The sequence below is a fragment of the Centruroides vittatus genome, unplaced genomic scaffold, assembly GCF_030686945.1.
Source record: "Centruroides vittatus isolate TY-2023 unplaced genomic scaffold, ASM3068694v2 scaffold_1519, whole genome shotgun sequence".
NCBI classification, from domain to species: domain Eukaryota; kingdom Metazoa; phylum Arthropoda; class Arachnida; order Scorpiones; family Buthidae; genus Centruroides; species Centruroides vittatus.
This window is the reverse complement of record NW_027122682.1, coordinates 378,547-400,852: the sequence shown is the minus strand read 5'-3', so window position 1 is coordinate 400,852 and position 22,306 is coordinate 378,547. Positions and strand designations below refer to the sequence as shown.

Here is a 22,306-nt window from a genome sequence, read left to right as displayed (position 1 = left end):
TTCCAACCTATACTCAGAACTACAATTATTTATAAGTAATTATAGCTATCTCTGAAGACGAATTGAAGTCAATTAGTTACAGTTATAAGTAAATACAATATAATTAATTCAAATAAAAAAAATATTTTTAAATAAACATCAGAAAGTATTGTTTTAAATACATTTTTAAATTTATTCGTACATTTAACGTCGATAAAAACCTATGAAAAGAGTTAAATATAACTTTCGTGACACACATACTTTGTATAATTATGAAGTTATATCATTTTCAAAAGAATTATAAAAACTTAATTTCTACCATTGAAAAAATATGTTGTCGAATGTTTATTATGAATTGTTAATAGGCACTTCAATGATAATGCAATAATCTATTCCGAACAAATTATTTTTATTTTTTATTAATTATATTAAAAAGTTATCTGAATACCTGCAATAAAATGTTTGATTTTTTTTTAAACTCATTTGTTAATAATTATAGTTTAATAAGTATTTATAAAAAATTAGTTTCTAAAAAAGAAAATTTATTATTTAGAAAATTAGAATTAAATTGGAAATTACATTTTTTTTTATTTCTGAAAATCATTATGTTAACAAAAATTCCAAAAAGTTAATTATAAATATGATTAAAATTTCATAAGATTTTTTTAATTGGCAACAAAATCAATTTTATAGTTATTTAATTTCAATAATAAAAAAGGATTTCATTTAAAACGATTTAAAAGGTCATTCAATTAAGATATATGCGTGCTTGTATTAAAATAATAAAATCGTCGAACTTATTTTGAAGGGGTCGTTTAGTGATTGCTGATAAATACCATATTTTCCGACGTATAAGACAACTTTTTAACCCAGGAAAATCTTCTCGAAAGTTGGGGGTCGTCTTATTGCCGGAAAGTACAGTAATCTTATACGGCGAGTATATCCCAAACTCTATATTTTAACCGTAAAAGTCGGGGGTCGTCTTATATGCCGGAAAGTACAGTAATCTTCTACGGCGAGTATATCCCAAACTCTACATTTTAACCATAAAAGTCGGGGGTCATCGTATACGCCGGAAAGTACAGTATTATCAAAACTTTCTGCTTTCTTGTTGGATCACAGGTTCAAAATTTTCTATTGTTCTATTTTAACTCTCGTCAGTTTGAAATCGACTGTAAAATAGAACAGCTGTGAAATCTGTGAGGTGATGAGAAAGTGGAGAAACTGAAAATACGTATCAGAAATCAATAGCAGTGACTTGATTGCTGATACATTTAATTTCATTATTTTATAAGAATGTAAAGAGTTGGTGAAATATGATTAAATCTTGTATTTTTATACTTTTCAAAAATTTCCTATATAAAACAGTTTTATTGAATAAAAGAATTAAAAATCGGTTTGATATGCAGATACTTTCATGCTTAGACTCATCTTCTATTCCAAACATTTTTTAATGAGTTGATTTGGTTAGAAATTGGACATATATTTATATTTAAGTTATTGATTGTCTAACTATTCATTCACAATATTATAATTTAAAATTAAATATATATTATGTTGTTTAAAAAAATCAATATATTGGTTAACCCGACACTCAGTTAACATTATAAGACTAAATTGCTGTCTTATTTAATACTTTAAATACTTATTTAATGCTTTAATACTTAACAAACTTCATTAATTATGTAAAGGAAAAAATATTTTATTTAGTTTATGAATGATTTAAGTAGAATACAAAGTCATTTGGCTGTATATATTCGAAAAGTTCACTTTATTATATTGTAGTTTTGAACATAAATCAATTGAAGTGTTCTTGTGAAATCTGTTAAAATTTCCAAATGAATTTTAACCTTGTCTTTAAGATAAGAAATTTATATTTATATACTTTACGATAATAAAGAAGATCAAATTGCACATATTTGTGAGGATCAAATAAAGGATTAGTAACCAAGATATTTAAAATAAATATATATTTTTTTAAGTTATATACCAAGTAAATTTATAAAGTAAGATAGGAATCGTGTGCCCCCGAGATTTAACTTTGCTGATTTTGTTAGACTCGATACATTTTTTGGCAGGTCGATGCCTTTATTGTTTCAGCCGTCAAATCATATTAATTAATGACTAAAAATATTCGAATTATGAGAATATTTTTTTACTTTTAGATTACACTTTTAAATAATATATGTTTTATGCGATAATCTTAGGCTCTTGTTAAGGATGTGTCTTCTCTACTTTTCAGACTAATTATATTTATTTTTCTTGGCTAAAAAAAAGTGACATTTTGGAAGGAAATAATTTTCTGAAAATTAAAAATGGGACAATGATTGCAAGAACCCGAGGTTGGAAATTAATTTTCACCTATGCTTTTGATAAATTAATTCGTATTCAAAACTGGAAAATATTTCATAACTCTCTATCAGAGATAACTTGCCCTGTAATCTTATCTTACCATAACTTATTATAGATGAGTCATAATTTTAAGAAATTATGTGTAATCATATAAACTAACATTTGTTCAGTTTATTAGATTGTTTTATTTAATTTTAAGTATAATCTTAACCGAATCAGCAAAACAACTAAACTTTTTTCCACATTTATTTTCTGTAAACACTTAATTATAGCATTAATATCTATAGATTTCAATATATCTGATTCTATAGCTAAAATGCTTGAATTATTTAGTTTATACTGCTTTAATGAAGAACAAAGATAATTTTTATTCTTTTCAAAACAGAAAAGGAGCTTTCTCATAAACAATTGATATAATTTTTAGATTAAACTGGAAGAAAAGAATCTGCCCGAAGCGGGACTCAAACTTGGATTAATGTTATCGGGTTTAGTGTGATGTTTATTTGTATATGTATACCTTGCCGGGGTTTTGATGGTCGACTGAGTGCCTTGAGTGGATGTTTCTGGCCGTGGGCATGGAAGTGTCCCCAGTCGGCACCGTAATAGCCGTTGATGGTTATGTCTTTGGCTTATATATGCTGGAAGAGGAGATTGGACCGAAGGTCCGGGTAGCGTAACTGGCAACGCGACCACACGGTAAGTGGGAGTTGCGAGTTTGAGTCCCGCTTCAGGCTGAAACAATTGATATATGAAATACTGATGAAAATTCTTAATATACATTTCAGAACATTTGACAACATTTAGGAATGTAGATTCACTATTTGAATTAATTATGGTTTTTTCATCTAAGCTTTGATTTTGATGTAATGTTGTTATTGAGTAGTATATTTGTGCTTAAAATGCAAAAATTTTCAATAAAATTCTTTTCCAAATCATCTGGATATGTATTATATAGAATAGTAGCTTTTTTTCCTTATTATACTTTCCATACTAAACTCTCTACTTTTTATATGCTTTTACTTGGGGATACAAAAATAGTAACAACAAATAAAATTGGAAATTTGATTCATTTACAACATAATAAAAGTGTAAAAGACAATTTCATCAGTAAAAATAGATAGAAGAGTCTTATGAGGTGGCAACTGTTAGCATCTTAGGCAGCTGCTCTATTAGTCTAATAATTAAGGTGGCACTGATCAGATAAAAGGTTTACCATACTTATGAGAAGTAAACTTGGTGATGCTATGAGCCAACCATACTTGTTACTGTCTCTTTATGCCTTGAGAAACATATCTTGAACACTAATTTTCTGTGAACTTATGGGGAATAACATTTGAAATGCTTTACTGTTATTTCCAAGTCTATATCTCACAATTAAATTTATTATTTGATTACAATATAGTTATTAAAACGTAAGAATATGATATTAAGAACTAATGCAATTTAAAGGCAAAAAATGAAATTTACTTTATTTTAAAGTACTTTACCCCTCGGTATTCTAATATTGTTTCAAAATTGGATTTTTGAATTTCCAGGTTCTGAGAAAGATTGTATTTTTATTAAATATGCTATTAGTTTAATTGCTTATCATTAATAAAGTATGTTAAAGTATAAAGTTTATTTTATTATTTTATATTTCCCTATGTAATCTGATCGCATATGGATCAGATTACATAGAAAAATATTTACTTATTATATTAGCAAGCAAAAACGTGTATGTTGGACAATCCGTGCCACCTTCCTGTAAGCCTAAAAGTTTGACAATAGCGTTTGGAACATCGAGCATGATTCCACTGACGTTCAAACGCTATTGTCAAACTTCTAGGCTTACAGGAAGGCGGCGCGGAACGTCCAACGAACACGTTTTTGCGTTGAAAACTTCGGCCCTAACCTCGCTATTGTCTTTTATACATTTCATCATAAAGAGAATAGAGAAACAAATTATAAAATAAGGACCTAAATATTACTCAAATCTATATGTATGAAGTACTGTTATTGAACCTTTTAGAATAAAGATGTCAGGTAATTCTGTCTTGGGCTAATGCTTATATTCTGAGGGATTGATCTGGAAAGATGCTTCTATTACTAATATAAGATTTTATAATTTTACAAAATGTTGGAACTATATTCTAGTGTAGTGTTCTGCAAACTTTTTTTTTACCAGTGATCTTCTTTTTTAGATAGAAATCTGATATGACCTCAGTTATTTATTAGTTCTAATTATCCAACAGTAATGTATTCTCAGAATTAATTCATTTGCTTTTTTTCTGTTTATACATCATATTTCATTATTATTCCAATTTTTTGTGATTCATAGTTTGCATACCATTCTTCTAGAGTACTTTCAACTTTCATGAACGGTAGAGAATATTACATGTATAAGCTCTCAAAAACAAATGAAAATTTTAACGAATGTATTTGTGTTTAAATAATAAAAATTATTTTTTAATAAATATACTTATTTTCGAGTTTTAGATGTTAAAAATATTCCAACATAAAAACCGCGGTTAATGTTACCTTAGGTAGCCAAGATGGCGGCTCGTCTCTAATTCCAGCAAGGAAACAGTGGGACGCACATTCTAACCTAACCTAACCTCTTCTAATAAATTACCATAATTATTAGCAAACAAATTATTAGAATAGGTTAGGTTAGGTTAGAACATGAGTCCCACCGTTTCCTTGCTGGAATTAGAGACGAGCCGCCATCTTGGCTACCTAAGGTAACATTAACCAAAAACACTAATAAACATTCGGGAAGCCACTTTTATTTTTTATTGTGATAAAACATTTTTTAAATGGTACAAGGCTCATCGTCAGATCCATAAAAATAAGATTTAAAGAACAAGATACTATAATGGTTTAACTTTAATCAGTTATAATATCTTGTTCTTGAAACTTTTTTTATGAATTTGAGGATGGAATTTGTATTGTCTTGAATAATGTTTTATGGCAAGTTTAAACAGAAAAAAGGTGGTTCCTGGAATGTTTATTAGCATTTTATGTGTGTAAATTTAACTGTCAACCACCGCAGTCATTTTTTTTTTTACAAAGAATATTAAAAAATATTAAAATGTTTCTGAAAGATTTTATAATATTTTTGAATTTTAATTAAAGAAAAATTTAGATCATTTTATTGTATAATTATTGATATATTTGAATGTTTTGTTCTCTTTAAAATAAATAAATACGAAATTTTCTTGGTATTGATACTTTGTAGTAAATTCTTATTTCATGATGACTAAATCTGAATAAATCATTGTTGTCATTGTCATCATTATCAATGTAATCCAATCACAGATTAGGCAAATTATCACTGTCTTGTTGTTTGTCGTCTCTGTCTCTTTACCAAACTAGCAAGCAAAATTCTTATTATTCATCCAGTCTACGGTCATGTTTTAGTCTTTTCTAAATGACTTAATTTTGTCATTGACGAAATTATATTCTTAGACCTTTCTAATGTCTTTGTTCTTGTAACAATGCAGTCTTGTACAAACTTTAGTGGCTCTTAGAAACATTGTTTTAGTTGCTTGTATTTTTCTACTATCTCATCTCTGTACATAAATCCTCGATACACATATCCGAGGCATAAATTAATGTAGGAACAGCTTTGGTTTTATAAAAAATTCAAATATTCTTAGAAGAGAATTTATATATGAATGTGATCAATATAATCTTGGAAATAGCTAATAAATATTAAGTTTGCTGTATATGATAAATTGCATTCTTTTTATGCTATATTCTTTCTTTTTTTTTCAATAGAATATTTGATTATAATATCAATAATTCAAGATGACATTGTCTACATGCACTTTGGTTTATGAAATTCTTCTGGAAATAAGCAAACAAATGTCTGAAATTCACTATTACAACAAATAAATTCCTCAACAGTTTTCGTAATATTACTGCCAAACAAATTTCTGGACTATTTATCGGACTGTAATAACTCAATAAATAATCTGGCAATTCATTTGCCATTAGTAATTGAATTGAGTTGATATATATGTTATTTCTTAATATCGCAATGGGAATAAACGAAAGTGTGCAATATTAAAATAGTAAAGGCTTAAATTGCAAGATAATATTAATTTCCTTAGTTAATTTTATTTTAAAAAAAAAATTTATGAATTTTATATTTTTATCTATCACTTAAATCTTATAATTAACAAAGATTCTGTTTATCTAGTGTGTTTGTCAATATAAATTTTACATAAAATAATAGAATTTTTGAATTTAAAGTTGGATAATGAAATCTTTAATACCAGCAAGAATATTTATTAAAGACCAAATATTTTCAACTGATTGAATTCATCATCAGGTTCCATTATTTATATTTTCAATCATCAATTTTTGGGAATCCAAAATAGCATTTTCCCAACTGAACTTACCTTTTCATCACTTAGATTAAGTTCAAATAATAGCGAGGTTGAGGCCCGACTTTTAAATGCAAAAACGTATATGTCGGACGTTCGGCACCGCTTTCCTGTAAGCCTAGAAGTTTGACAATGATGTTTGGAAAGTCAGTGGAATTCCAAACGCCATTGTCAAACTTCTAGGTTTACGAGAAAGCGGCGCCGAACGTCCGACGTACACGTTTTCGCGTTTAAAACTTCGGCCTCAACCTCGCTAATAAAAGTGAGTTCGCTCAAAACATTCCAATATATCAGCAGATCAAATTTATTACACATCAATTAAGTTTTTACATTTTTTAGTAATTATTTCACGGAAATGTCGTTTTGAAATTTGATTTTCATTTTATTATTTGCGTGTAAAAATGAAGTATTGTAAAAAGTGTAATAAAATTGAATATTCTAATCTTTTAACCATTTTAGATTTTGATAGATACCTAATTAAAATTCTTTTATAGTTTTATAAATTTATTATGGCATGTTTCAATATTAATATGAGTTTTAATAAAAACATTACTGTAACTGCTAAATTTCATAGTAATAATATGAGATATATTAGAGAATACATAATAATACATCAGAATTAAAAATTATTATAAAATGGTTAAGTTAGAACAAAATATAACAGTTTATACGTTGTTGGATAGCGTCTGTACGCAATTTGGATGTCCGTATACCTTGCTATTTCCTTATATATTGTATACATATTATGCTCGTAGCCTATTATTGTACAGTTGGAATTGGTCACTCAAAATATAACTGTTTATGGATTTATTACTCTACTGACTGGGAATTTCTTTCCACCCATGGCCTCAATCATTGCTATGTATTGTATGTAAGGGGGGGGTGAAGCTATAAGTCATCTGAGTGCAATAGAGAGCTGTGAACGTAAAGCCATTCCTGGTCAGACATTTGTTAGAATAAAGTTTTTAAGGAACAGTTATTTTAAATCCTTTATTAAACCCAACTTTTTGCATGTTATAGAAAATTTTATCTTATGACAATAGCATAATTAAATAAAATAACTTTTTAGTTCAGGTAGTCAACAGTTTTATTAAAAGAAAATTTTTGGCCAAATATCTGATTATTTTTAGCTTAAAACAACTCAATTAACTGATTAGACAGATGTAGAAAAGGTTTTAAATTAAAGAGTTAAATTTTGCGTAATCTGTTAACGGAGTTATGAGCCGAAGATGGTCAGGGACTTAGTCGAAAGCCTATTTTATATTTTTTATATATAATTATGAAGATATCCATATATATATAAGAAGTATATTGTTTGAAAAGCTATTATAAATTTGAATAAAGATAAATCATAATCAAAAATAGTTTTAAAATTAAGGTGCTTTTGATAGTTACATTTTACTGTTACATGCAATAAATTTTATCTTTATCTGATCTTATAATAATCGAGTTTAAAACTCTTTTGTAATCTGTAAGTAATTGATTTGCAGCATATATATATCACACAAGAATCTTAACGCAATGACTGTAAGAGGTTACTTGATCAATATTATTCTTTATCCACAAGGTTTTTGTTGAAGTGAAACTGGATAAATCTAGGACCTACATTGAGAAAAGAAAGAAAGAGAAAATCGTATAAATAAATTTAAATTTCAAATTTTGTATATTAGATTCAAATAGAATAAACTTTATATTTTATGTAATCAATCATGGGAGTTTCTTCCTAGCCAATTGGCTATTGTATCTTACCAGTCTGGAAAGGAGTTGCTCTATTGATTTGGCTACTGCAGCTATTATGGCCATTCATTTAGAAGGTTCAGACCAGTGATTTTTCTTTTGTGCTCGACGATAGCGGGACCGAAATGGAACTTCGGTAATTTATCTCCGAAACAATGGAACGGATAAATTATTGTTGCCGTCCAAATTTAAAAAAGTCTTTGAATATGATTTTAAAAATTTAAGAAGAATGCAATTAATCAGCATTTTTTAATATGTAAAATTACATTAATATTTCTATTTACTTTTGTCCATATTTTCACTAATATACGACATCGAAATATAACGTTTTAGCGAGTAAAACGTTAGAAATTGTTAAGAAAGTCGAATTTTAAATACGTAGTTTAAAATATATCACAGCTTCTAATTATAACAGACTCGTAGACTGTAGTAATTTGAGTTTAAAAAGAATTATTTTGTAAAGAGTAAGAATGTTAAATATAGATAAAGTTGGTTTTAAATATATTTTTACCGCACAATTGAATTTTGACCTCGTTAACAATTAAGCAATTAAACTATATTAATAGTCGGCTAAATATAATTTTATATTGACCCTTTCTTATAAAGATTTAGAAGTTATTAGAAATCTCGTAATCATTATTAAATATTGTTTTTTCTTTCTATTTTATTTTTTTTTTTTAGCTTAGAATTCAGTTCAATGACACAGCTACATCAACATTTGAATATCCATCTGAAGCATCTCTTTTAGAAGATAGTCCATCACCAAATAGTCCCATTCAATCCAGTCAAATAACAGATTCAGATATAAGTACAGTGGGAGGTATACATCAGTTCTCAGGCCATCAGTGTTAAGTTCCTTGGGTGAGTTTTTATTTTTACATAAATTCTGAATTTATCATATTAACTATTTATATTTTTGATTACGCTATTTTATATAATTCTATTTAATTATAGAAAATGTAACTTTTGTATTGAAATGTGTTGAATGTTTAATTTTATTTTAATTAATTTTTATTCCGATACGTGTACTATGATAATTGTATTGTAAAACTTAGAGATTCAACTCGTGTTCTGCATTGCTGGTTAGAATTCTTTGCATGCTGAAGATGGTGAAAAATGTTATGTAATAATTTTGGTTTTCTTAAATTTTAAATTTCAAAGCTTTTATTTTCAAATATAAGACAAAATCTTTAATCTCCAGCAATAATCAAATAAACAATTTCAACAGTTCTTAGTAGCTATCAGGTTACACATTCAAATCTTGTAAATTGTAGAACAGCATTCCGTAAGTCATTAACGTTGCAAGAAATTTTAATTTTCTTTGTAATTAAAAATTAAAATTTAATTTTTAAAGTTTTATCTAATCCTAAGAAATTAATTTTTACGCTTTTTTTAAGTGTTATTTATATATTTTTCATATATTAGTTCGCAATTACCGTAATAACTCTGATCTAGTTTTTTTTTATCTTATATTACTTCTCATTATTGTACAGAAATAATTTTAATTTTGGCATTATTGTATAAAAATTTAGTTATTTTAATCCTTTTACAATGCTATTGATTATTCTCTAATACTATAAATTAATTAATTTTTAAGGAAGTTCCTCAAATGCAGATAAATTCGAAACTCTTCTTTTATTTCTCTCCTTTTTTTAAATGTTTCCGCTTCGAACGAAACAGTTTGAACTGAATTAGCGTACTCTTGCTAATCCAAACTAAGTTGGTTTATTTTGTTGTTTAATGTTCCCCTCAGAAACAAAAAGTAATTGTAGATTATTTTTTAAAAACATGATAAATTTGTAAAATTAATATTTATTACCCGTTTTTTCATAAATACGTGTACCGGATAAACTAAAAAATGTTGGAATACAAATGCATAAATCAGAATATTAATGGTCTTTCGTAATTTTAATGACGTTTTTGTTTTACGAATACAAATTCATTAAAAACGTTAGGAAGAAATAAGGTTCTTAGTGTTATTTAAATAATTAATAAATCACGTAATGAATTGTCTGCAATCCTTTTTGAATTCTATTTATGTATATAATCCTAGTAATTTGATAAACTCAGTAATTAGTTCAGATTAGTGAGAGTACACTGTGTTTTTAAAAATTGATATATATGATTACCAGAATAGCAAACAAACTAACTAAAATAGAATAGTATTTTCTTATTTAATCTTTTTTACATACAGCCTAATTTTAAGAACTAGTGTGTTTGGTTTGGCGTGTTACATCTCTCTCTCTTTTTTATTTTTTTTCTTGTTTGCAATTTCTTTGAATTATCTATTTTGAAAGTTTTCCTTTAAAATAGAGTCTGCAGTTAAATTTGTCCTTTCATAGTCTTTTTTTTTCAATTTTCTGTAGTACAAATCTATATTTTCTTTGGCAAACTACATTCTATTAAAAGTTTTGTCGAATTTTATTGCATCTACAGCTTTCCAGATATTGAATAAACTTTTATAGCTTTCGGTGAGAGAGGTCTGACCGAGTGTTCATATTTTCAAAATGTTTTCGATTTATTTATTTTCATTCGAGAACGTAACTTATGTCGTGATCTGGCTGCGTATATTCATATATTTTTCTTTTTTTGATTATAATTGACTTATTTTTTATTACACGAACAACTTCAACTAATAATTATTAAATTAGTAATTAAATAATTTTAATTGTAACCATTATACTGAATGCACCCCACCAATATAGTAGACTCCACTTACTGTAATTATGGATACGGTTATCAAAATTAGCATCACAAAACATACAAGTTATAATACATTATAAAAACTACATTTACTGTAATCAAAATCGAGTTACTATCTTTAAGTAAATAGGCCTTTTTATGCTTTATTTTCATGGTAGCAGCTCAACGTGCGGCTGATAACACACAGTTGTTATCAGCTATTGTTATCCATCTTAACCAGTGCTTTAAGTTAATCATTTTAATTGTTATTTACTCATAATACAATATTGCTGGCATTATGCTAGCTGTTGTGAAGTTGGTAGAAGATAAACGACATTGGATTAATCAATTAATTAATAATAATAAATATAGTTAATAAGACTTTAAGTTATGTGTTCTTTAATCGTTTTAACATATCCTTCTTATATCTGCACTTTTCAAACCGGAGAAGTCCGAATGTTTAGTCTAATACGTAAAAAATATCATGCGTGATATAAATTGGTTTCTTTTGAAAATAATGAAATAGGTTTTTATGTTTTATTGATTTTTCTTCATGTATTTTATGGATTTCAAAGAGGTGGAGCTTAGCGTGTCTTTCACGGTCTCTGTTTAAAACCACGTATTGGAAAGAAGTTCAAAAAATGAATTATTGAAAATTACGTCTATTCATGATATATTGAATAGACTAACGCTACATGCACGATTCTTAATGATTCATTTCTAAGATAGAAAATTTTAGAGTTTGGATTAATACTTCGATTTAAATTGTATATTTCGAATACAAGAATTCGGTATCATGAATCGTAAGTTAATAAATTAATGAGAATTGAATATAATCAACAGTTAGTCAGCTGTTTTGTAATGAGAATATATTAAATGTAATTATATTTTTACATGTTAATGTTGTAAGATTTCTTGTTACTGTAATTAATAATCGTTAATTTTGACGTAATGAGAAATGCGGAGAAAGATTAATGTATTGATGATTTCAAAATCAAATCAATAGGAGTGTAAATGATTCAGCTGATTTTTACAAGTTAATTTAATATTTCTGTATTATTATAATGTAACGTAATGTAAGTTTTTGATTTGATATAAAAAACGTTTTGGTTTTTTCTGTTACGTAAATAACTCATTTTAGAAAGTTATAAGTGCATAATTAATTTAGATCAAACTATTTTCGATTTTCTTGGTGTAAAGTATTTTCGTAAAATTCTAGCACTTTCAAGCTAAAGTACTTTCTCTCGGTCTTCGTTTTTCTCTTAAATCTTCCTCGTAATGACATGCATAACCCTGAAAGTGTTAGTTTGAATTGGATTCATTTCATATTTTATTCATTTTGTTAACTAGAGAACAATATACAGCATTAAAATTAAATAAATATATACATATATTAAAATTATATTTTCTGTTTCAATAAATTTTTTAAATAAATTTGTATTATAAAAAATTAAATGTTTCAATAAAGGCAAATGCACTTTTGACATTTTCTGGTAAAGGATTAAAATAATTACATATCTATTAAGATTACTGTATCTATTTCCTAAAATTCTCTCATGCGGAAAATGAGTATGTAATATAAGGAAAAGTTCTTGCGCATCTCGCTACGAGAAACAGATACTCTTTTCAGTAGATTATGCTTTCGACAGTTAAAGGACATTGCCTCCTTTCATATCTTCTAGATTATTTCATTATTCAAGGACTAAACCACTTGTTTTGTACTAAATTTAGAAGAGTATATAATTCATTATTGTTCCAGAAACTTTATTTGCTTTGTTGAGTGAAAGAAAATAGTTTCTTTTCGTATATGAAAAGATATGTTTGTGTATTGATTGCACGTTTACAAAATGTTAGTGTATCAATTATTTTATCGAGTAAATTGCATTAAAAAGGTTTGAATTGATTGTTCTGGAGAATGAAAATATTTTTAAACATCTGTAAACAGTTGTTTTATTAACGAGCCGAACAGAACTGAATCGGGCTACTTTACATTACTTAGAATTTAATTATTAATAATAGTAGTAAAGTAGCCCGATTCTATGTGGCGATTGTTCGGCTTATTAATGTTTTTAAACTTTTAAAAAAATCGACGAATTAATATATATTTAACCGTGTAAATTTTAAGCACGATTAACTGTAAGAGACAGAGAGAATGAGTTTGAGTCCTAAGCTTAGACATTATGAAAAGTGCTTATACTGGAGCCTCCACTGTAGGATCAAAATTTGTCAGACCCCAGTTATGAGACTGATTTCAGGTTAAATTAACATGTTTTCTAATAATATATTGGTAAATTTATATGATTATAAAATTTAAATATAAGTACAGTACATCTGAAATTATATAGCATAAAGAAACTATTACGATATTATCTTACACGATAAAAATCTTTATTGAAACTAAGTAATTAAATAAATTTTAATTTATAGTTTTGTTTACATTTGTAAATATTCTTAAATACAATTTAATATTCTTAAAATATTAAAGGAGAAAAAATAAAGTTTTAATATTTCGAAAACTAACATAAGGAAAGAAAAAATAGAATATTCGTCATACTTTTTATTCTTTTTAAAAAAAAATTAAATTAAATGAAAAGTTTCTTTGAGTTATGATATTTAAAGTTTGTTTACTCTTCTTTTTTTTTCTTCTTTTATGTAAAATTACACTTAAAAATTCCATAAAAAATAAAATTTTTCCACTTAGAAATAATTGTAGACGTCTATTTTTCTTCTTACAACTAACTACCAGATGTTATTCATCCAACACACAATATACTTCCTTCTAAAAACAATTTACTGCTGACAAGAATTGTTCTTAACCACTTGAAATTCTTCTTTATTTATTATTAGATTCATTTTGTTACAATAAATATGTAATAATTACTTATCTTAATGATTTTAAAATTGGCTAATTATAAATATAACAATGGTATCATCATGTAATGAATACAATCATTACTACTTATTATTATTAATTATTGCTCAAAATTTATTACAATGCATTTTTATTCTTTTAAAAAATATTTGATTAATATTAATAATATATATTAAATGTTTTATTACAGACTTAAATATATACATAATTTTTGTTTATTCGAATATACTGTATACCAGTGGCGTGCCGTCCGTGGAAGCTTGTGCGATTATTTTCATATTTTAACGTGCTTTTGAATTAATTAAAATTAATATTTTATTATAACCGCATTATGTATCTTATTACAAATTTATATACATGTGAAAAACAATGATATATTTGAATATAAATTCTTATGCATATTTCCAATGTCACTATATTGTTACATACAGGACAGCTTCCACGGCGAAAATATTTGAATGGTGTAAAGCGGTCAGATTATACACATTCGCACTTGCGCTTTACAGAGCACAACCTTGTGCAGTTTAGCTCGTGGATGCAAAAAATATTGTATAATACTTCCAATGATTCCGTCCAGGGCCAGCCCATCTTCCCTATCGTCAAATGTCACCGCACGCCACTGCTGTATGTACAGTACAGCACAGCACAGTACATACATAATATTTAGTGTTTGAAGTGGAATAAGATGTTTTCTCCTCTCATCTAGCAGGAATGTGTGTGCATACAAATATAAATATATACATAATGCTTAAATATAAATATTTTACATCCTATTCTATCTCAAATCCTGGTTTAAACACGAAACACTGCAATTTTCTCTTTGTTACAGAAATAACATAAAAGCATCATATTTAAATATTTATCTTCAGAATTAATATAATTTTTGATTAATTTTGATTTAAGCTAGAAATTTTTTAAATCTCCTACTCAATTTAACTATAATATGTTATGAGGAAGAAGGATAATAATTATGTTTACACATAACGGGCAGTAAGTTGACTTTTTGAAGTGTGTTTGTGTCTTCATTTTGAAGGAATGTTTTTGAAAAGAAAACTACTTAAGTTCCAACTCGATTCATCTTGAGATATTAAATATTTTAGAAGTATAACAATTTAAAAAAAAAAACTGTTTATTTATTAAGAAGTTGAGAAAATTAACAAATTTTAGAACTCTCCCATACTTACTAGAAAACTCCTAAACTGATATCTAATTCTCCCATGTTTACTGGACAAGAACACCTTTTGGGTTATATATTAAAATTAGGCCAAAGATAAGGCAAGATTATTTTGGTATTGTTTAGTAAAAAAACATCAAATCACCCGAAATTTTCTACTATTAGAATGGAAAACTCTCAAAATCAACTCTGGGAGCTGGCAAGGTTACTCCAGCATCAGACTGGACTTTAAAAAAGAACTAGATGTCTAGTCATTTGAACTTAAATGTTTACGAATTAGGATTCAAATTTTAAATGCTTTTTTAAGTTATTTTTTTTCTTTGTTTAAAGAAGAATTAAATTTTTTGCCGACGCTGAAACTAAAGAAGTTTCAGAGACATTTATTATAAATTTTTTTCATCTTTAAAGTAAGTGGAATTTTATTAAATAAGGGAGTTGAAATAAAAAAGAATGGATGCCATTGTATATAAATTTAACATTTAAAAAAATTCTAAATTTAAGTTCCTACAATGGTTTGAATTCTATCAATTCATTATCACTGTTTAGAAGTGGATTTTATTAAGGATTTTAAAAGTTTCTTTGAAGTTAAACGAATTAAAGACCCAACTTTTGAACAAGTGCCGCGAATGCCAAGTTAAATTTAACAAATGCTTATGAACTAGAACATTGTAATGTAATTTGAAATTGTAATTCAAGATATTAAAAATTATAGGAACACTTAAAATACTTTCAAATTCAAAACTGTAACGAAATAAAACAATTTTTAAAAAACGACCAAGACGAAGAGAGCCGTTTAAATGAATACTTTGCAAAAAAATTAATTTATTGCCAGGAAATACTTTTACAGTAATAATCAGATTTCATTTCTAGTTGTGTACAAACATACATTATAATAATCAGTTTTATTGTCAAATAACCGAATCGAGTGCATTTGCGTCCTTCGCAAATATTGTAGAGAAATCAATCATATTGTATACTGTTTATCTAAATATCCCAGTTACTCAGCTGTTTGGAGTAAGGGATTTTTTTCTTCTTCTATTGTATAATGTTCTAGGAATCTCATTCTTTTATTTTCTTAGAACTTTTAAAGCCTGATTATTATGGTGATATACAGTAGATTGTAGTAGCTTGGCAGGGTTCCAGATATTAAAATCTTTTCAAGATTAAAGAAGGTACAGTACATAAATAAATATATATGTTTAACATTATTTTATCAAGAAATTTTAGAATTTTCTTAACTTAGTCATAAATCATATTCAATAGTTATTAAATTTTGGTAATTTTCTTCTTCTTCTTCATCTTAAGAAAAGGTGGATGTTTTCTGCATGTTGTTAAGCAAAGTAATTAGTTAGTTCATTCTAAATTAATAACCTATTCTATTTAATGGAAGTAATAACTTCAATTAACAATTAAAAAAATCACTCTTTATGTTCAAAGAACTTTTTTATTATTAAAGTTATTGGTTCCTTAAAGATTAAACCTTTTATTCATTATCCCATTACTTTATAAGTAATGGTTTACTTATAAAGTAATGGGCATTTATCATTAGTTAAATCTTAAATAATTTTTTAAAATTTCTTCTCAAATTGTTCCTATTGTTTATATAATAGATTAAATTCATCGTCATTAAAATTTTTTAAATTTATGAATGTTTTTTCCCCAATTCTATCAATAGTTTATATATAATTTTTATAATTATTAATTCAAATTTAATTCATTAAGTCCTAATTTAATTCATTATTAGTGAATTCTTAACGTTCTTAGTATCAATATCCAGTAAAAAGTACAATAAATTAATTACTCTGAGTGGGTTTTATCTGATATAAATACTTTCTACGTCCATTAACGTAGCACAAGGTCGATAAGATAAAAGATAAGAAGGAAAAAAATATATATATGTATTGTCATTGTTTATAATCTTAATGTTTTCTTTTGTTATTTTTATGCCTGTAAATACGATCACGATCTAAACATCTCGTCAAAGGCTTTTTCTATATTAAACAAAAACGAAGTTGGCTTAATGGTTGGATTATGGAATCGATAACTCATTGCTTTTACTCGTCATCATTTTTACTTCGATTTTTACCGTATTTAAACATTAAAAAAGATCGTAAAAACTTGTTAAATCTCGCGTATATTTAACGTTTTATTGGCGAGGTCGAAGCCGAAGTTTTAAACGCGAAAACGTGTACGTCGGACGTTCATCGCAGCTTTCCCGTAAGCCTAGAAGTTTGACAATGGCGTTTGGAATGTCGAGCATAATTCCACTGACGTTGCAAACGCCATTGTCAAACTTCTAGGCTTACGGGAAAGCGGCGACGAACGTCCGACGTACACGTTTCGCGTTTAAAACGTCGGCCTCAACCTCACTATTCATGTTAAACTAATTTAAAACCGTCCAAAACGTTCCGGTAACGCGGTTCGTTCGGTATAACGCGTACAGAATATTTTTTCCTTTAAAAAAAAGGGGAGGAAATATCGATTTTAAGTTAGAATTTCGTTGGTGCTTCCATTTACTACTCATGTTTATTCGAAGGGGACATTAGGTTATCCAAATGTTCGACTTTCATCACTAAAGCAGCCTTCTTACACGACATGCATACAACGAAAACGTTAGCAAAGGATCCCATGCAGAAAATTAGTTTTACCTAAATTTTATGCGTATATAATTTCCTTTCTCTTTATATTTTCAACTTTCGTGCAAACTTTAATGGGTAATTTTTCACCGCAAAGATTAATGACACCATTAAAAAAAATGGCGGCAGTTTGACGCGCGCTTCTACACAGATTCTTGTTGTTTTAAAACGAAACTTTTATAAATACACACCACTTTTCAACTCGTTTCATCCATCGTACAGTAATATCTTCTTGTTTTAGACGTTATAAAAGCCCGCTTCTCAACCTTTTTAACGTACTAGAAAGCGCAGCGTGCGCGTTTGTGTCGCGCACTACCGGTTGGGAAGTTCCGTTTTAAACTAATGATCGCAGCTGTTTCCCCCTTCTCCGTATTGATTTACGCATCGGGGGAATTCCGCGCATCGATTTTTTTTTATTTTCCCCTCCCTTTTTTTTCCGCGGCGTATATCCGGTCTGTGCCTAAAAATTAAAACGCTTTTCTTTGCACGAATGAGATTATTTTCTCCCACAAATTCGCGTATAAAACGTTTGTTTATGTTATTAAAATTTGCGTGTTAAAAAAGTATCGTCACTTTAGCGTGACATTCGTGGCGAACTTCGAGGTTATTGACTCTAAACGTTGTAATAGTAGACAGGGAATGTTGGGTCCATTTTTTTTTTAATTTTTTCCTCTTCTTTCATCGCCTATTCTCAGTTATAGGATAATCACAAAGTAGAATCTGCAATGTTGGCCTTATATCATAACTACCAAACCTATTATCGATCTACCGTCTATTACTGTCATGTGGTGGGAAGCTGTTTTTGCTACACAATAGCATTCCTTCTCGCCTGACGTTCATTTCCATCTGTCTATTGTTCTTTTTTCTCTGTCAACTTTTCCGTTGTAGTTTGTCAGCGATTTTATATATCTATATAAAGCATAAAAAATAACCTTCTTCCATAAGATTAAAGCTTACAGTTCTGGCGTAGTTTTGCCATTTTATTAGTACATGATTGGTTTTTTTATATATTTAATTTAATAATTACGACGAAACAAACACCGTAGTTATGAAACACCAGTTAAAATTCGTCGCCGCCGTTCTAAATATGAAAATACATACTAATCCTGAATTCTGATTGGTGTTTTGTTCATTAGAGTATTACTTATTTCAATGTGTAAAAAAACAATTCTTGTACATGTGTGTACACATAAAATATGTATATATATTTCTATATTATGATTATTATTATTATATATGGTTCCTATAAGATGAGCAGCAGCTACAAATTATTTGTGCTCGAAGGAAATGCAGACCATCTTCCTGGACATTCTTTCTCGCTTGATATTCACTTCCATCTGTCTATTGTTCCACTTTCTTTGTTGGCTTTTTGTTGCAGCTGTCAATAATTATAAGCATGATAAACAATTTTTATATTCGGGATTAGAGCATACAGTACGAGCATAATCTTACTATTTTATTTATATGTTTCCATAATTTCATATTTAATATATAAATATATTTTTAACTTGATAATTATAAGAGTTAATTTTCTATTGTTATTTGTTAATGGCATCTATAAGAGAAAGGAATTAACGTTTTCCCCTGCTGTTCTGATCATAAAAATGCATTCTGTATCTGTATTCGTGTACTGTACAGTACATACAGTATAAAATATATATATATATAACTTGATATCTGTTATCTAATTATTAGGAAATTATTTATATGGTTTGTAATAGTAAGAATGAACTGATAGAATGCTAAATGGCGCCTTGCCAGATGTCGGTAATCTTGTTTTATAACTTATATTTATAAGTATAATTCATAATTTACATAAAATATTTTTATGTAGATGATAATTAAAAGCTTGTAATACTTGTAAATATTTTTTTAGATTTGCTGGCTGAAATACGTTTAAATTTTAAAAATCCGAACAGTAAAAAATGTTTGGACATTTTTCTTTTCCCTTAAGTATTATTGTCAACAACTCAACGTAACAACTGATAGATTTTAATTTGTTTCGAATGGAAAATGATTACATCTTTGACAAATCGTCAAATGAAAAACAATTGAAAACTTTGTATTTAATTCAATGTAGCATGAAATGATATTATTCAGTCAAGCTTTAAATCTGAGGTCTTTCACACTTGATTCAAACTGGCAAAATTGGGTATATAATATATGTTAAGAGTAAAAAAATTTCTTTCTTTTTCTCTTTCTTTGTAAAATCTGTTATTAAGATCGAACGAAATTATTTGGTTAATTTGTAATTGTTCACACTGGATGAATTTGTTCCAATTATTATGTCATAAATGTAATATTGATGTACAATTATTGTTATTACCATTATGTCAAAGTAATATAGGTTGCAATTGAAGTATTGTCAATATAAATGCTCCATGCTAATTTAGTTTTACAGATATAAATGATTTTGCGTTCCGGTCGATCGATTACATCGAAGTGTACTGTACATAATATCTTTATTAGTATAAAAAAATGTTTTATTGTAAAATTTAATACAACTTAAAGTGTCTTTAAAAAAGATTTATGCTAATTTCTTAATAATTAACAGCATTCTTACAATTTACGACCTCATTAAAATTAGTAATTACCGAGAAATTTAATCTTGAAGAACTACTTAATTAATAACGTGTTAAAAATAGGTTGATATATATATTATTTTAATTAAGTTTATTTGGGAATATTTTTTCAAAAATGATTTATATTTAAAAATATCTGGTTAATGTTACCTATGGTTCCAAAATGGCGGCCCGTCTCGGATTCCGGCAAACAGAAGAAAGGAAACAGTGGGACGCACGTTCTAACCTAACCTATTCTAATAAATTACCATAATTATTACCGACAAAATTATTAGAATAGGTTAGGTTAGAACGTGCGTCCTCACTGTTTCCTTTCTTCTGTAATTAAAGTTGGATAAATTATCACTTATAATTTATCATTTAGGAAGGTTTTATTAATTTGCCCCGACGTTTACAATGATTTAAGAACTACAAAATATTTTGAAAATAAAAAAAAATTCTACGACTTAATATATCCTTTAACAAGCCATATTTTGGTAATGATTCGTAAGAATTCTATCATTTAGTAATTTGATCAACGGAGAGTTTCGTTAAACACTGTATCGTTTATTGTAATATATAGTTTAGGATACGGATTCAACCGTATATACTTCTTTATCAAAAATTATGTTTACAAGTACCATAATATGTACAAAGTCTCATTTACAAAAATATAAAACACTCGAAGTTACTTTACAATTTCTCGAAGTTGTAAATAAAATTAGAATAGTTGTCATTCTCCAAATGTAAAAATTTAATTTTTTTTTTTTTTCATCTAAAACTATATTTGATTTATTTTGAAATCAAATATATTTCAGAACAATATACAGTATATCCATTCCTTTCCCACATAAATGTATTTAAATTGAAAAAATTTGAATTTAAATCAATACTAAAGTTTTGGATTGATTTTGACAAAGTCTGCGTTTGGGATATGATTATGAAAATACCTTATCCTGTCGCCGAAGAATCAATATATTTATTTTATTTATTTATTTTTTTATTTTTTTATTTTTTTTTATTTTCCTGCAGCAACGTCGAAAATTTCAATGCTAAATTGCCTGTCTATTTGTATAAACATCAAACTTGATTGAAGAGATTTTGATTTCTACGTGAATCGCCGGAGGAAAAATATAATACGGCTTTAATGTATTCAGATTACAATAAATCTTACAAAATTTGTTTATTTTTTTTTTTTTTAATATATATATATATTAAGTATATATTTTTTTAATTTTAAAATAAATATATTCAAATTTTTTAGGCTAAAATTAAGCTAAGTTTCAATTAAAGTATAAAATTTAGTCCAAAGATAGATAGATATTTAACTATTATATTGTGTTAAGATTGATAATTTTTGATTTCGGTTCGATAATTTAAGAAACGTTTTGCAACATTCGAACATTAATTAGAATTAAATGTTTAAATTTTACATAGATTGTTAATCAGACGTAAAAATGTTTAATCCCGAATAAACTTACATGACGTATTATGAATTATTATTATACATCTATAGCCTCCCGATACCTCGGGGTGTCGCAAGATTCCCCGATACTCGATAATTTATTTAACATTTAAATAAATGATCGGTTATTAGGCGTCACACACACCACATATCGGCGAGCCAGCTGTGATGTCAGATTCAACAAAAGATTGAAAACTGCTGTTATATAGAGAGATCTTTTTTAAGATAGGCTATCTATTTTTCAGTCGAAAACTTTTCGAGTTTAGATTTTTAAAGTATCGAGTGTTTTGATATGAGTTTTATGCTTGTATTTCAAGAGGAGAAGACTACTACTCGCCGTTTGTGCCACAATACATCGAATATTTTATTATATTTTAAAAATTAAAAAATAAAAATTATTCCTATAAGTTTAATAGAGTATAATTTGTAAATTTTTATCTTATTCGGTTAAAAATTTCTGTTTTATTAGAAGAAATTT

The 22,306-nt window shown here is 27.2% G+C and overlaps 1 protein-coding gene across 1 annotated transcript in view; it reads left to right on the top strand.

Moving 5' to 3' along the window:
• The window catches only part of LOC136987385 (uncharacterized), a 62,431-nt gene that overhangs the window by 19,861 nt on the left and 20,264 nt on the right, over window positions 1–22,306 (top strand). Inside the window, exon 2 of the mRNA XM_067285124.1 lies at window positions 9,120–9,288. Within this exon, the coding sequence (XP_067141225.1) occupies window positions 9,120–9,288 (169 nt within the window). The remainder of the gene's footprint in view (window positions 1–9,119; window positions 9,289–22,306) is intronic.